At 37.0% G+C, this 16,652-nt stretch overlaps 1 protein-coding gene across 2 annotated transcripts in view; it reads right to left on the reverse strand.

Annotated features, from left to right (window-relative positions):
• IMPG1 (interphotoreceptor matrix proteoglycan 1) overlaps positions 1-16,652 on the reverse strand; it is a 64,192-nt gene that overhangs the window by 19,341 nt on the left and 28,199 nt on the right. For both annotated transcript variants that reach the window (XM_069804706.1, XM_069804705.1), the window contains exons 10-12: positions 15,496-15,749; positions 14,014-14,091; positions 12,977-13,513 (exon numbers count right to left, since the gene is read on the reverse strand). In XM_069804706.1, the coding sequence (XP_069660807.1) occupies positions 12,977-13,513; positions 14,014-14,091; positions 15,496-15,749 (869 nt within the window). The remainder of the gene's footprint in view (positions 1-12,976; positions 13,514-14,013; positions 14,092-15,495; positions 15,750-16,652) is intronic.

Below are 16,652 nucleotides of genomic sequence, written 5' to 3' on the forward strand. Positions count from 1 at the left end.
CAAAATCAAGACCTGAAAAGCTAGAACACCGCAAAATTCAGGGTGTTGAGTAACTACAATTTACTAATCTTGTGTATGTTCATTATGAAAAAATCTTCCAAGGCTGCTTCTTTAGTTGGGTTCCACACACTGGCATCTATTTGGTTACAACTGGACAATCTGGACAACCTCATTTTACTGACTTTCATGCTTAGCTGAGTAATTTGACCAAGTCAACAGACTGTGTGTTTGACCTGGAACATGTTTGCTCCCAAACAGAGTTATGACATGGACCTCATCTCACTTTGGGATCTTTACCACGATTGCTTTCTTTAGATGTCAGTAGTATCATATACTTCTGCAATGACTGAAGAAACAACTTAAAAGCAAAGAATTCTTCACTTGTTCTTCAAAGATGCATAAAGATTTAGAGTAAATCAGGGCCAAGCCCTGACTACTTTTACTTCCATATAGAGAAAGAATTCCCTTTATGGAATGTCTGAGGGTTAATATTTTCATTGAGCCATCTCTGCTTGGGAAATGAAAGCTCCCTTAGCTTTCATGGAAGTCAGTCAGTAGCAAAAGGCAGTCACATATGCATTTATCAATTTCATGTGTTTGGTCACTGTACCTGTAAGTGTCCTCTGAAATATCAGTTTCTTGTGCTATTACAAATTAATTTTTCCTTTGATTATAATTTTCACATGCATTGGCCAATGCATGGCTGAAAAATAGTAATTCAGCTTGCCATTTTCTGTCTCATTAAGGACTTAATTTACTTCAATTAGCTATCTGCTAATAGTTTTCTCATTAAAGCTTTTTGCATGTTTTTTGAATAAGCCCTTTTTTTCAACACTTTGAAATAATGCAATAAATACATTTAATATATGATTTTTTAAAACTTTTTCATCTTCAAAGTAGGCATTTAAGTGCAACAGGTGGAAATATAACAGATATACAATTAATTGGGCAGGCTTACTTTATAGACCTGGGCCAAATTCATATACTGAGAGACTTGACCATTAAATTTCAATGACTATCTTCAGCATTCTCATGTTTCAGCAGTTCTAGAGGATTAAGTATTTCAGAAACACGTAAGTACTTTGAACAATACAGGAATATCCAGTCTTTAAAGCATCCCCAAAGTGCTGAGTAGCAGTGTTTGACTTCATTTTGCACTGAAACTATGCAATGGAAGTACCTGCGGAAAAGAGACTGGAGAGCAGTCAATGATAATCTGTTAAATCTGCGTCTGAACCATCATCCCACAACAACCACTCCACCGACTTCAAGGGCTGCTGCACCTGGCTACGGTGACTGTTCTGCCTCTCTGAGTTAAGGTAAGGAAAAGATGCAGAAATATCCATTTGCCTCAGCACTCTTCTGAGTACAGGAGAAGAAAAGTCAGTATTTCCATATTAATTGCTTTAGGCAGTTAGCAGTATTCACACTCGTAATTAAGGGATTAGCAAGTTGGATATCGAGGCAATATTCCTGCATATTATAAGAATACTCTACAGACAGGTGTGTAATTAGATACCTTGTATGGACAGTAGGTCAGTGGTACGTTATTTCCATAACATGACAAGTCACTTTTTACCATTTACAGAACCTGTACCTCATCAGCTACTGAGATTGCCAGATGAAATGACATACTAGTGCTCAAGCACTCTAAAAGTCAATTTTCTGATTAAAGTCCTTGCTAAAGAAATTATTCAACTGAGATTAGAATACTCTTGTGAAGTAAGGGAATTAGTAAGTACATTTACAATGGAAACATGTTAAAAATACCAGAGGCTGCTGTGAATATTATTTATTGTATGCTATTTTGTATTGAAGTCTGCACTATTTGCTGCCATAGTAAAATAATATTAAAATATATCTTAAACAGGTAAGATACTGAGAAGTCTGGACTTGATTGGTATTCACATCAATGAATTAAATAGCGAAGCAAAACTGAGAAACAGTGAATTCGCAAATATGAATACACTTCTACAAAGGAATAGAATCAAAGCTGAAAAAGAAACATCTCGCTTAAAAGCATAGCTTCAGGAGGATTAACGGTTCTTATTCCTGTTGTTGACTGTTCTACAATTAAATTTGAAAAATTTATTTCATGAGTTCAAAATAATGAAATCTGTGTGGAAATAACCTAAAGCTTTACAAACACCTGGAAACACAAAGAAGCATCCATCTAAATGTTGCAAATACTCCTGTGTGCCACTGTAACGATTTTGGAGCACCCCAAATGGAGAACCTGCAATACTGGTTTTGATTTATTTTACTTTAGAATGATTAGAAACAAAATCTGACAGATTACAATACCTATCCTTCAGAATTGAAAGTACCCTCCAAATCCCTGCCCACTTTCTCTATTTTTCTCAACTGTGTGATAGGAAAAAAAAGAGTAAATTTTTGGTAGGTGATGGGACCACCAGACAGTTTTGTGGTATTGAAGTTTATTAGTTTGCAAAATGGTAAAAACAAAATAGAAGTCACACGATATACATTCAAATAATATGTTGACCCAAGGACCTAAAAACAGAAAAGACAAACAAGAAATTAGAAAGTTAAAACCCATGGCTCTCTCAAAATCTTGTCATCAGATGAATAATTTAAGACTTGTCAAGAAAAATGAAAACACTGGATACACTTTTTTTTTCATACTATATAGTCACTTGTATGTGAAAACCATGGAATTAATGGAATAAAAGTCACAGAATGAGGAGTATTTTATTCTCCTAAATGGTTGTCCCTGGATGTAGGTATTCTGATTTTTCTCATAGTTTTGAAATGGAACAAGTGACTCTCTGAGAGAGAGATGGAAGGAGATATTTAACTGGCAAGATCCTGCTGGTTTTACACTATGTTGCATTGTAAGAATACATTTCAATTTTAGTGATATTGATAATGACTTTGGGCCAGATGCCTTAGCGCTGACTTGGCTTGTTAAATCCATCCACCATGACTGGATTCTGAATCTAAGCGGCTCATAATAGCCAGAGCACTGTTGTCAGGGAGCAGGCAGTTTAAGTGTTAAACCCAGCAATAACTACACAATACAGCCTTTAGCTGTATGTTTGCTTTGATATTCCCTAAGAGACCTTCATATAACATTGGGAAGCAGAAGTCTTAAGACACAGGCTAGTTTCTCAAAAAATTACATATAAATAAATATTTGGGATTGTTCTCACATAAAACATTTGGATTAAGGTACATGGATTTCATTTAACTTTTTTAACTATTGTTGAGTGGTGGTGATAATAGAAACATGAAACTTTATTTGTTACTGTAACAAAAAGAAAGTAACTGCTCATAGAACTTACAGATATAATGGAAAATTAAAACAAGAGAAAAATAACTAGTTAGCTGTCCACAATCTACCCTCCTCCCTCCACATGAAAGAAAATCCAAGTATAACTAATACTAACCTTCTTAGAATAGTTTAAAAAGCACTTGTCAATAAGAGGGGTGAAAACTGGATTGCAAGAAGAAAAAAAAATTTTTTTTTTGTAACTGCAGCTGACGCTGTGTGTATTCTCTTCTGCCCTGCCATATATTGCCAGTGAAGTTGTGTGTCCTGATGCTTTCAGGCTTGCATTCTCCTCAAGCCACTCTACTTTTTTTCTTTATTAGAGCTTTGCAGTATCATGTAGGCATAGGCATATTGTGAGGTTCCTCAAGAACTGTTCAGCATAATTTTGATTTTTATTGTTTCACTTTAGACTGTCAGTTAGTGCCTAATTCTGAAATGGGGAATAAGATATTTAAGACATATTTAAGAGATTTAAGATATAGGGATGAGAATGCAACTTTGGCCTTATCTTAATGATCTAAGACAAATTTAGCCAGGTCTTCAGCCACTGCTCTAGGCTACATATACATTTAGGGGAAAGGACTGAAACGTATTACTGTTGCAGTATTTTTCCAAATTCATTCCTTCTGATCTCTAGCAAAATAAATCAAAACAATGGCAAGCTTTATTGAAAGGTAGAGCTTAGGAACTGAAATCCTTGGGTACGAAGATGCCATTCGTGAATAATACTTCTTGTTTTCTCAGTCAACCAGTGGCAGGTTTTGCTATGCCAACAATACCCTCCTCCCACTCTGCTTGAAAGCCCATCATTCCAAATTGCATGGCAATAAAGATGGTTATTAAAGGAATGTTTGGCCATATATAAAATGTTGACTGTAAACTCAGTTATCTGTTATTGGCACCACTATTCTACAAGTAGTGTATTCTACACTACTTTAATTAAAAAAAAAAAAATCCACCAACTGGGGAAGAATGAAGAAGAAATGTAAACATGTAAATGCAATAAAATGAACAAGAAATTAATTGTTTCACATACAGGCTTGGTTTAATCCTGTTCGTACTGATGCACATGATGATCTTGCCATTCTACAGAATAAAACTTCTGCCTCCTTTTAATTTACACCTGGGTATCATTGCTTGAAACTGTGTTTAGTCCTTTCTTCTATATGTCTTTCTATAAAGTTACATTGAGAAAACAATGTTATGAACTTAATGAAAAAATGCATGTTAACTTCAACCAGGAGTCTGACACCCCCCCCCCTTTTTTTTCCTTCCTTTTTTTTTTTAAATTGCAATGTGCAAATATATGAGATCTATCCTGGCAGGAGTTCTGCACATTCTAGACTTTCACAAACACAAACCCCATTAAATTTAGTATAAACATTATTGCAAATTTGCCTCCATTTAAGATTTTTATGTATTTTTGTTTGTTAGTTTTAAATATTATGGCATCTTTCAAACTGAAGAACAAGCAGCTTAAGTAAGTTGATACTAACATCAATGCCACCTATGTGAGGCATCTCAGGTATGGCCAAGAGAATCAAAGTTGGAAGGCCAAGCCCTCTCTGTAGATAGAGATATAAAACTCCATTCAGAGATGTGATTCAGAGCACCCAAGTTACAACTTGCCTAGTCTAATGCAGGTGGCATGAGTTATCTCCCAACAAGGAACTGACTATTAAAAATTCCAGGCTCAGCTCAGATGGACTTTCTTATGCTGGAAGGACAGTGAATGCCCCAAAGAGAGGACTGTAATAATTTTAGAAAATCAAAATTTTAGTGCCATTTGATCATAACACATTATTTCTTGAAGCCAGCATTTCTAGCAAGACCAAGGATTTTTAATGAGTGAGGGAAATGCATTATTTAGGGCATGTTAGTCTCAGCAGTGCCACTTTACCTGATATTTGTTCCAGCTGGACTACATGACATGTAAACTTCATTAGTTTCATCCGTTTATGACCTGGCAAAGGGTAATCTTACACCCCCAGCCCAAAAGTCTCTATTATTTGTTTTAAAATATTTTTCTTAATTTACTACTTCATTGGTCACAGGTTTTTAAATTATTTTATTCAGGGCATTAATTTATTAAAGTTATTTGTGATACTGGCTCTTCAAATTCTGAACTTGTTTCTGCCTTTTTATATTCTGTTTTTATTAGAGGATTGGAAATACTGTGATTGTGTCTGAAGACTGTAAACTTCCTCAAAGAAGTTTTTAGCCCTTTAGTTCTACAGAAAATTCATTTTCTGGAACAAAGTGCAATTAGACCACATGCAGCAACAGCTACATGTCCCCCCTGGAGGGAGAGCTCCTTCATGCACAGTAACAAAGATGAATTATGGGTGGGTTGGAGGCTGGTCAGGTTTTCAGGGTTACCATGTGGCAAGTACTCCTTCCCTCCCCTCCTCTGAGACTCTATAGCCTTTGTGGCTGCTCCTGTCTTTCTAGGCAGCAGGCAAGAGAACTTTCCCATTTTTCAGCTTTAGATCTTGTCTCTGCATGCAGGCAGAAAAGGTTTTGTTTTAACACAAGATGGGATCTGAGACTGAAATGTATGAAGGCCTGTATTACATATGTTATGCCTTACTCATAGCAGAGGGCTGCCTGCAACCAATGAAAAGCTTAAGCTTTTACTAGTGGAGTGATTTTAAAGTCAGCAGTATTATGGTGAATTTGGAGGGAGGGAGATGATTAGTTTGGAGTGAAAAAGCATTGAACATGGAAGGGGACAACCGTCAGGGGAATGCTAATTATAGAAGTGACAGCATTTAGGAAACAGAGGTACTGAAGGATGGTTAGCTTTAAGAGTCTAAAAGGGCGCATGTGAGTTACATGAGAATTAGCTGCAAGAGCGATGGAGTTGACTACCAATATACAGTGATGACTGTGTGACAGAGAAACCCCAAGTGTGTGTGTAGCATATGAGCATCTGGTCCAGGTGTCCACATGTGGAAACAACGGGAGAGCATTGTGTGCCTGTGTCCGTGGAAGAGACTTAAGAATAAAAAGTATGAGTAAACAAATGGCAGAGCACGGAGGTATATCGTCCTGCTATCTATATAGGTGGAAAATGAAGTGTTACATTTTTCCACTGTACAAGTGGCTCAGAAGATTTGCCTTTGGATAAGCAAATTTTCTTAGCAGAAATATAAATTGTTTTCTGTACTTCACACAGTAATTTCAATGAGTCATTTGAATTACCAATTGCATATAAAGTAAAGTTTCACTTATTTTGGTTAGCATGCATTTATATTGCCTATTTGGGGGGGCATGAATAAGAAATCATATTTGAAGGAAGCAAAGCTTAACCTTAAAGTAAAACTGAACTGAAGTGATTGGATAGCTTAATAATTTTTAAAAAGTGATGTGTTAAATGGGGAAAATAGATAGTACTCTGTTTCTCTCGTACCTTTTTGCTTGGATTGGTCATTTCATTTTAGCTTTGTTAAGTACGTTTTGAAGACATGATGCAGGTTTTGTTCTATTCAGGTTGCTCCTGCTGTTCCCAGCACAGAGATGGCTGAGCAGCAGGCTTTCATTAATTTTTGGCCATATACTAATCACTTACTATAATACATTTATGACTCTTCAAGATACCTGTAGTACTCCGAGTATGCAATTTTAACTTTATCACAACAGTGAACACACTATGAACTTTTTCTTAAATCTGACATATCCTAATATGGGGCTGCTGAAACTTTTGCATTCAGCCTCATCTTCAATTCACAGATAACTTTTAGGCTAATCAATATCATATATAATGCTTGAGAAAATGACATAGCTAGACCTACCTGTTCACTTCAAGCATCAGACTGAAGCAGCACCTCCATGAAAAGCATTCTATGCACATCTGAACTGGCAAGCGACAAGTGAAAATGCACAGAGAGAAGCTGATGGGGGAGAACATTGAGAAAATCCTGTCAGTTTATGGTCAAAGAAAACATAAGAAGAACAGAAAAACATGTAAAGAAACAGAGAGTTCTTACCCTGTATAACCACCGATGTGAAAAAACTGGTGAGCGTTCCTGGCACAAAGAATCAGTGAATTCCAGTCCTGGGAACATCCGGAGTGGTTCTTGCGAGAATTAATGGGGTTTTCTCTTCCATGACAAGGCTGGTTATGCCAAAGAGAAAATCTATGCTAAGCACAGATGGTGCTTAGGCAGCTGGGGATGAACCAGAGGCAGAAAGAATCCCCAAACATCCAGAAAACTGAGGTTTTCTAGAAATTGCTTAGAAATAGTGAGTCAGGAGCACACAATCAAATTAACTGTTGGGCAGGAGGAATATGTTAAAGAGGACCACTCACAATAAGACTGTGTGAACATGAGAGCAATTATGGAAATTAATGAAGCTTTTATCAGTTACACATACAGAGATGTGACCACCATCTACTCCTCATCAGTGTTATTTTTCTCACAGAAAAAACCTCTCTGATACACCCTGCAGAGTCTTCTTCTCTCAGAATCTTTCTTGAGAGCTTGAGGGTGATCCAGGCTGGTCAGACTGAGGTGTGGTACAACAGAATAGCTGAAGTATTTTACTGCTAGCTTTATTTTGTCCTATGCTTCTGGAATAACTTCTCCAGAAATAATGCTTTCTCCATGATGGTCAGGATTTTGGGATAACCATTTACCTGGATTGTATGATTTATTAGTAGCTACAATTAATACAAATACGAATTAAAATTCTTCTTACTGTTTAGGAAGTAAAAGTATATCATTATTGTTGTTGCAGACTTCAGGGACTCTGTTATCTGTTAATATATTTATTTGCATTTGTTTTACTGCTGAAATTTTCTTGGTTTTTGAAATAACAATCTGTCTAATATGTTACACAAGTCTCTTCCTTTCTGAATGGTCATACTATTTTAGGTAGAGTCACAGGAAGACTGCAAAGAAAGGGAGAAGAAATTTAACCATACAGAAGAGATATTGATGAGTTAACTCATCAGAGGGGGGAAAAAATATGAGGAAGAAAGAGGAATGCTAGAGAACAGTGAACAGGTATCATCTCAGAGAGCAGAAAAAAGCAGTTTTGCACTGGTTGTAAATGGAAACAGCCTAGATTTTGAAGGTGCTACAGCAAAAAATAACATTTTGGAGTAGTCAAATGTTTAAACCACGACATCTGAACCAGGCATTTCAGAACTTTTCAGTAAGAGGTCTGGAAATTTGTACCAGGGTTTTTCTAATTCTATTGGGAAATCTCAAACCAGAATTTGAAATTAAAAGGTTAGGCTTACTTTAAAGACAGCTTAGCATCTTCCTAGTAGTTCTGGGCTACTTCAAGGACTGGAGTAACTGCCATTTGGCCAGCAAGTGTCTAATCCTCACTAGCCTGCTCATTACTGCCCATGGACAGCATCACCACTCCAGAATGAGCACAGTACCAGCTGAAAGAAGCATCACTTCTGCTCCTGGCTCGTTCCTCCCCCTTGGCTGCCCAAGCCTGACAAATCCCATCCTGTATGGCTTAAAAGGACACCTCTTGTTAGTTCAACTCCTCGTCCCTTACCTGTTTTTTACTCTTCTTTCCCTAGATGTTGTATGCAGACCTTTATATTTGTGTGTGTGAGGCTGAGTCTGATTATCTTTTTGAGAGCTGTGAAAGAATTTTTTTTTATTGCTTTTCTCAGTGACCTCAGGTAAGCACAATTAAAGTAGTTGGCATAGGTTGTAGACATTCAATAATCAGGAGTCTGTAATAATGTTCAGCCTGTAGTTGCACACATGTGATAACCAATGCAATAAAGTCCATCTGCGAAACATATAGCTGATGGGGATACCTAAAAGAATCTCAGACTATGTTATTTCTGGTAGCCACCTCTTCCTTTCATGGTAAAGAAGAGTGAATTTAAAGTTTTAAACATGTGATGAAGAAAACTTGCTCCATCTTCTGGACCGTAGGGTGGGGAAATGGCTGGAAATTAATGTAGTAGAATTGCAGGCAACTGTTTAGACCCTAACCCTCTGTCCAACCTCATACAACAGCGTCTGAGTAGTTCCTGCTCTTTCACACCAGCAACAGTTAAAAGTTTGGGGTTTTTTAAAGAGTACTAAGAAATGCAGCTATGAGATGCAGCCAGGCACAAAGTGTGAAAAATTCTGTACCTGCTAGTGAGGAATTCTGCTTGCCATATTAAAATTAATATCATAGTTATTGTTGACTTGAATAAAACTTCTGTCATAAATGTTGTTAAGTCCTGAATTTCCAGATCAAATTCTACCAGTTCCTATTAAAAATGCAACACCTAGGGAAATAAAAGAATAGAGGGAATGCTGTACACAGGACTGCCAGAATTGAAAAAAGCTATAAAAAGAGAAAAAGTTTTAAAGCATATACACTAATTACTCTTTTAAGAACTCAGAAGATAGATTTTCAACATGTCTCTTCTATTAAGCATGCGATATATTTTGTGTACTATAAGGTTTTAAGCAAATAGAATAACTACAGCTTTGTGTCATTACTAACATGACAGCCCTTCTTTTGAGACAGGGAACAATTATTTTTCTCCTGCTACTCAGCTGCAGAGATAATGATGGAATTCTTACATTCTAGTGCTTGTTTTAGACATAACTTGTGTTCAACAAGGAGGAACAAGACAGTGGGCCTTATTTCGGGGAAGCTTTTTTTTTACAGCTCTAGACAGTTTGTTCTGTTTTGCAGATTGACAGGTTCCAAAGCAAATATACAACAAATAAATTCTTGAAGTAGTGTTTAAAGGGTCAATACCAGGTGCTTTCAGGATCAAACCTGCACTTACAGAAGATCCACATCTCTTTAAAAGAACAATTCCATGCTTTGTGGGCACAGGCAATAATGGCTTTAGGAAGAAGAAAATCGTTTATGTATTTTTTAACTGAATTTCAAATTATATGAGAAAAATTTGTTGAGGAAATCTGTGTTAGTAAGTAAGTGGTGAACTTTCCATTTGTATTATCCTTCCTAAAATTTCCTTTGGTCCTGTATTTGCCTGATGACATTGAAATTCATTAAACTATGCAATGAAGTGTCTCTGAGGATCATTTAGAAACACAGAACCAAATCCCCCTTTTGAACCAAGGTATCAGAGCCTGTGCAAGAGTCAAATGAACTGTGGTCCTACACTGTTACTGGGGAATGATCAAGCAAGCTTGAACCTTGGGGCCAGAGAGAAGTCCATCTCCTGTATCCTTCCTCACATCCATTGAAAAAACAGTCAGGCAGTAACTGTAATAAATTGCAATAAACAAATTCTTTACAGTTTTAGATCTGAAGAAAAAGAATGGAACTAGTATCTTCAGCATAAGTCGCTCTGCATTTTTGGTGAATCAAATGCGCTCTGCTTCTTCTCTTCAGTCATTTGGAGATGTTAGGCTACAAGGTTTTTCAGCTGTTTAGCGAATTGCAAAATAGATATGTGGCTTTATGTGTTTTTTTATGACATTAAATCCCTAACCCAATGAGTGAATAGAATGAAAAATGCATATGACTTCCCCCCCCCCCCCCCAAATATAACACTTTTCCACAGTTATAATGAATGTTATTTAAAGGTATGCTGTACTGTTATTTGAAGGTATGCTGTGCTTTTATCAGTAGCGCTACAAGACTTCTCAGCATGCATTTGAAAATAGTTGTGTTTAACGCTTTTCATCATAAACTTTATTTTCAGGAACATTTGACAATTGATTCATACAAGAAGTGCTTTTCTAATCTTTAAGTCACTCTGCTAATCATAAAGTATTTGCCTCTCTCACTTCAGAACTCTGTGTATAAAGGCAAGACTATAGAATGGGAAGTTTTTATTTCAGTACAGAAACTACCAGGTGCAACAATATGACCATGGAATATGCTGTGCTTTTCCCTGTCGAGGGCTGATCACTGCATGATCCCAAATGGCAGCTTTTACATTCTTTAAAATTCTGATCTTGTTATTTACTGGATCCAGAAAGAACAATACTATAGACAGTACACTACATGGGCATTGCCCACTCTTATATTTCTGCTGTGTGGGCCCATTGTGAAGGATGTTATCACCATGCAGTGGGGTGTTTCCGATCAGCTATGCAAACATTGCCTGTTGGCCTTACAGGATGTGGCTGGGAAGCAGGGATGTTGTTTCTGGGCATGCTGGGTCAGGAAGAACATCTTGAAAGGGGGAGGAGGGTTCATTATGCTCACTCCAAGATGCTTCTGGAGTGCAGGTTGGGACATGAAAGCCCAAGGACTGAGCAAGGATGTAGCTGGTGGAACAGGGACAGAGTAGAGCCTCCTATGGGAGCAGGGAACTTTCCTGAAACAGGGAGCAAACTTACAAGCTTTGAGGATGACATTCTTGGGGATCCAGAAACACTGAGCATGGTTATGCAAGCTAATGTATATTGTGGGAATTTTGCCCTGAATTTGTTTTTTTTTGTTTGTTTTTCTCCACAGATTTTTTATTATTGCTTAGACACTATGTGGGGACTTCAGAGAATCCTGCTAATTCCTGTGAAGTTCTTATCTGCCCTCTGCTTTTCTGTTGAGAGGGTCAGTCAAAAATTGGAGACAAAGCACACCTGAATATTCATCCAAGAACTAGTTCCTCTCATGTGTTTGTAGCGACCTCTTGCATCTTACACAGTTAGCACAGGCTTCTAAGAAGTGTAAGTAAAATTAAAGTTTACTGACCTAACGCTAAGATGGTGAGGCCAGGTCAGGGAGCAGGAGAGGGAGCAGAAAAGAGCTGGGACAGATGGAGGGCAACAGCAGGAACCATGGCTCTTGCTGCTTTGCCAGTGGAGCCTGCTGTCCCACACAATCCAGTTACCCGCACACCATGGTTCTCCGCAGTTTCAAGCATGGCTTTCCAAACCACTGACAGAGGTGATGGAGGCAGCAGCCTTACTGACATTTTGCTGTTCTAGGGAAAAGCCCAGTTTGCTGGTGCCCTAAAGCTGACCCTACTATCTTTGTTTGAACTTTTTCCAGCTGCAGGGTCAACACTTTTCTGGTAACTGTGGGGAACATGTCTACAATGTATTTTTCATTTTAAAAGCTAAATTATACGGACATTTCCTCCACCCAGACATATGTATGTGTACACTTTTTTGATATATTATGTGTTTTTTCTCATATATCTAGGTGCCTCTAAAAAACCTTACTGTATGGATAAAACTGAATAAACAAACATGGAAAACAGAAATTTTTAAAAGTTTTTCACATTCATCAGACCTGTAGATATGTAAACTTTTCTGAGCCATGGTACTCTTTGCTTGGAATAAATTATTTCCTGATACTCTTGCTGCTATCATCCATATCTGTTTGTAGAACCCAAAGTAATTTACCTTCTATGTTTTAAATACAAAAATTTTTTTGCGTTAGCCTGGGAATTCCTTCTTTTCTTTTCCCTGACATGTCTTTTTGCTCTGCCCTTTTGAATTTTTACCATAATATCCTGTACAAAGAGTGCCTTATCCTCAGGCATTTGTTGTTGGGTTGTGGTGTGTTTTTTTTTTCTTTGACAAACTTGAAGTCAGGTACATTAGGATTTTCCTGAAGTGGGCATCAGAAATGTAAATTTTTTACCTTTGATGGTCCAGAAAAAATTCTGTCACAACTGAAAGGAATGCTTACTGTACTTATACATGACTCTATGTGTCGTAACAACTGGATTTTTCCTACTGTCTCTTATGGAAAAAATCTTTTGTGTCTTACCTTGTCCAGACAGGCTATCTTGATCAGCTTCCTTGAAAGGTGGTTCTGTTATATCAGTCAGTTCTTTCTTCTCCTCAGCTTCACTATGCTCATCTCCAGCTTGGAGGAAATTAAGTGGAGTAAAGCTACCTGTGGTATAAACTGCCAGTGTGGTAGCCTGCTCCATTGGAGACTCATAGCCATCGGTGATTAAGTCATTGCTAGCAGAATCATCTGCTGGAGGAGGCAAATAGGAATCCTCTGGTTTTGGAGGACTGCTAGTGCTACCCAGAGCATCAAAAGGCACTGTGAAACTTTGGTGGCCAGTAGTGATATCTTCTGTGTCTGGAGGAGATTTGTCCTGAAATGGTTCTCTGGAGGGTTTGGTAGGGAACACAGGTTCAGATGAAACAAAATTATTAAAGTCTTCAGAGGCATCAATGTCTCCACTTAGGACAGGGATTCCAGTTGTAAATTCATCGACCAAGATGTCTCCTGTTCGGTCCACTGTTGCTGGGCTGGGGTAACCTAGTGGGAGTTCCACACTCATGGAGTCCTGAAAAAGTTTTTAAAAAGCAGCTTTCATTATTATGTTTAACTTTTCATTGCTAAAAAAGCCAATAATCTTTAGTCACAGGTGCTTGCAAACAGCTAACTCAGCATGAAGTCATGGGATGTATAAAATGTTTGGCATGTGCATGGGATCCTAATCACATTGCCTGTAATTTTAAAAATGGTCAAAAGATGACTTTCACTATCCCTGTCAATTGCTCTCCTGTCATTAAGATGTACTACTGAACTGGTAAGACATTGTTTATTTTGTAATTAAAACTGGAAAATGTGATCAAGCAGTAATATTCACCCGTAAATGCTCTAAACAGTATCTCTGTTGCAGTATAAGAACACCACATTCATCCTTACAGCATTTATAAAAGACAGATACGTATTTGTGGCATAGCATAAAAGAGCCCTTTTCTGTGTATTTATGTACATCTTAATACTGTTCAATTTCATTTCTCATGGAGAAATAGATAAATATAATAACCATTATTAACTTACCAAATCAGGGCCTGCCAGAGGAATAGTGACCATGGCCTGGATATCATTATCTAAATCACTAGGTGGTATAACAGATTCTAGGGGGTGGAAAAAAAAATAAAAATTAGAGAGAGTGAGCACAATATTTAAGCAGTGGCATACTGAAAACTGGTCAAGACACATAAACTTAGTAAAAAACAGTATTAAAACTATTCTCCATCAAAAAAACCCAACTTTTAAAAATCCATGTTAAGAAGAAAGAGGCATAAATTTCCATTTAAACTGGCAATTATAAGGAAACCAGGAATTTTAGATGCAGTATTCTCTGTACTCTTTATTTAGTATAAATGGGATAGGTCTGCAGAGAGCTGAACCATGGATGAATGCTTAAAACCAGCTGAACTGTGAATCACTCAAATCCACATGGGCTATGATGACTCATTATATTGTGTTGTTCATTAAGCCTAAATTCTTTCCAGTTTTACCCAGAGTCCACACCATTGTCACTCTCAGTGTTTTGGCTTTAGTGCCCAGTTGCTCCCTTCACCCCCTCAGAGGACCTCTTTAGACATACTTGCATGTAAGCTGTTTTTCTAAAACTGGTTATTAAAAATAACTAGTGGGAAAAAGTAAATTAAAATAGCTATTATTAAAGTGTTCTATAACCATGAAATTTTTTCTTGGACTTTCAATCTACATTAAAATATGACATTTTATTCTTACAGAAAGTGTTAGTTAATTTTTTTTTTTTGCTAGAAAATGGTGCTGTTTGTTTGTAAATGAAACACTGTAGCTAAAAGTTGGTGTGTGTTTTAAGATTGTTTTGGTAAATATACATATGAAAAAACATTTTAAATTATTTTGCCCATTTTTAACCCACCTCCCCAAAACTAGGGCTATGCTTGCTTTGAAAAAATCATTGATGGACTAGAAGGCGATATTTATCATCTGGATTACTAAAAGGATGCAGCCTTTCAACCCTCTGCTGGAGGTCTTCACACCCAGCTTGCCATCTACACTCCTTCTGTGTTTCAGAGAGCAAAACACACCTTTACAGTGTGTTTCACACCATGGATTTTAGCTTAGGATCAAATGCTCTTTAAGGTGTCTGTCTCTCTGACTTCACTGGGAGGTTAGATAGCTTGCTTACAATTAAGACTTAGCTTTCAGAAAGCTAAATTTGTATTAGAGAAAGCCTTCACTTTTTTGTCTTATTAAAGAAAGGAGACTGTCCATACTGGGAAATTAAAATGATATCGTGAATATTCTTTTTTTTTTTTCTCCTCTTATCTGTCTTAGTGTGCAAAATATTATAAACGCACATTTTGCTCTAAAATTTAACTTAGATCTGTGTATCCATTGGATGCTATGCAACACTTAGGAGAATGGGATACATCAAATGCAAACAATCTGTTAGAGAAGCAAAGGAGACCTTACTGAACTTGCATCGGTTTGAAAGGGCAAGGTTCAGACTTGTGCTAGGCATCAGCTCGCCTACTGACCATCAGTAAACTGAAGTGTTCCAAGGTCCATTGGCAGGGACTGGTCTTCGTGGAGTGCTATGGCAACCAGTTGCTGAAGGTCTGTTACTGTCAGTTTAGTTGCTGATATCTCCCTCTCTTCCTTTGGAGAAAGTGGAATTTTTTCATTTTCAACCTTATTAGATCCAATAGTTGAGATGTCATCCACTGTGCTTTTGGTTTCTGAGCCATCTCTCTCAAAGTTTACCACATAACGTGCTATAGTGCTGCTTGATCTGCAAGGGGAAGATGCAAAAATGCCCAGTGCAGCAAAATCAGTTGCTGGCTGAGAACCGATTTTACAAACAAACAAACAAAAATATATGCAACTATAACATATTATCTTCTGTAAAAATAATGCAAATATACTTCTTTCTAATGAGACTGTCATCTTAAAATTACTTTTGCTATACCTAACCCTTTTTTTCTATGCATAATTTTTAATAAAAGTTCCAATATTGAAGAAAATTATAAAAATGTTCTAACATAATCCAGTTTAATCTGACTACTCAGAGACCTGTAGAACTGGTAATATAGTTTGAAGCCATTGACTATTAGTTCAAACAGTCATAAATGCATGCTGGGATTACTAGAAGCCATAATCACCTCTTAATTATGCAGGAACCTATGAAAAGGGATTAGACAGTTCATAAAACTACAGATAAGAAAAAATCCTATCACATCTGGGGCAATTTTTTACTTTTTTTGAAGAACAGCATGAAAGTTAGCTAATGTGGCAAGCAAATAACTTTTCGCAATGGGAGTTAGCTTTTCCAAGTTCAAATGAATGGGTATAGCTTCTCCCTAGATGTACTTGTTTAACAGAAGTCTCAAATTTTCACCATTATTTATACATCACTATTCATAAATGCTAAATTCACCTAATGAAAATGAAAAATAATGAGTACATTGTAAAACATTTGTACTCCACTATGTTGCTTTTTGTAATATCCAGTAACTGAAGAGAGAGGAATTTCACTTTATCTAGTATGTGCTATGTATTTATATTTATATGACATTGCAAGAATTTGGGAAAAGCATTAGACAATTCTTTCTTTTAAACTACAAGTAAAAGAGAAATTCTGGGAACTGCTAGACAAATTATTCCCAGCAGCACTTTTATGCAACAACAGTCTCTG

Source organism: Haliaeetus albicilla, chromosome 17 (genome assembly GCF_947461875.1).
Source record: "Haliaeetus albicilla chromosome 17, bHalAlb1.1, whole genome shotgun sequence".
Taxonomy (NCBI): Eukaryota; Metazoa; Chordata; class Aves; order Accipitriformes; family Accipitridae; genus Haliaeetus; species Haliaeetus albicilla.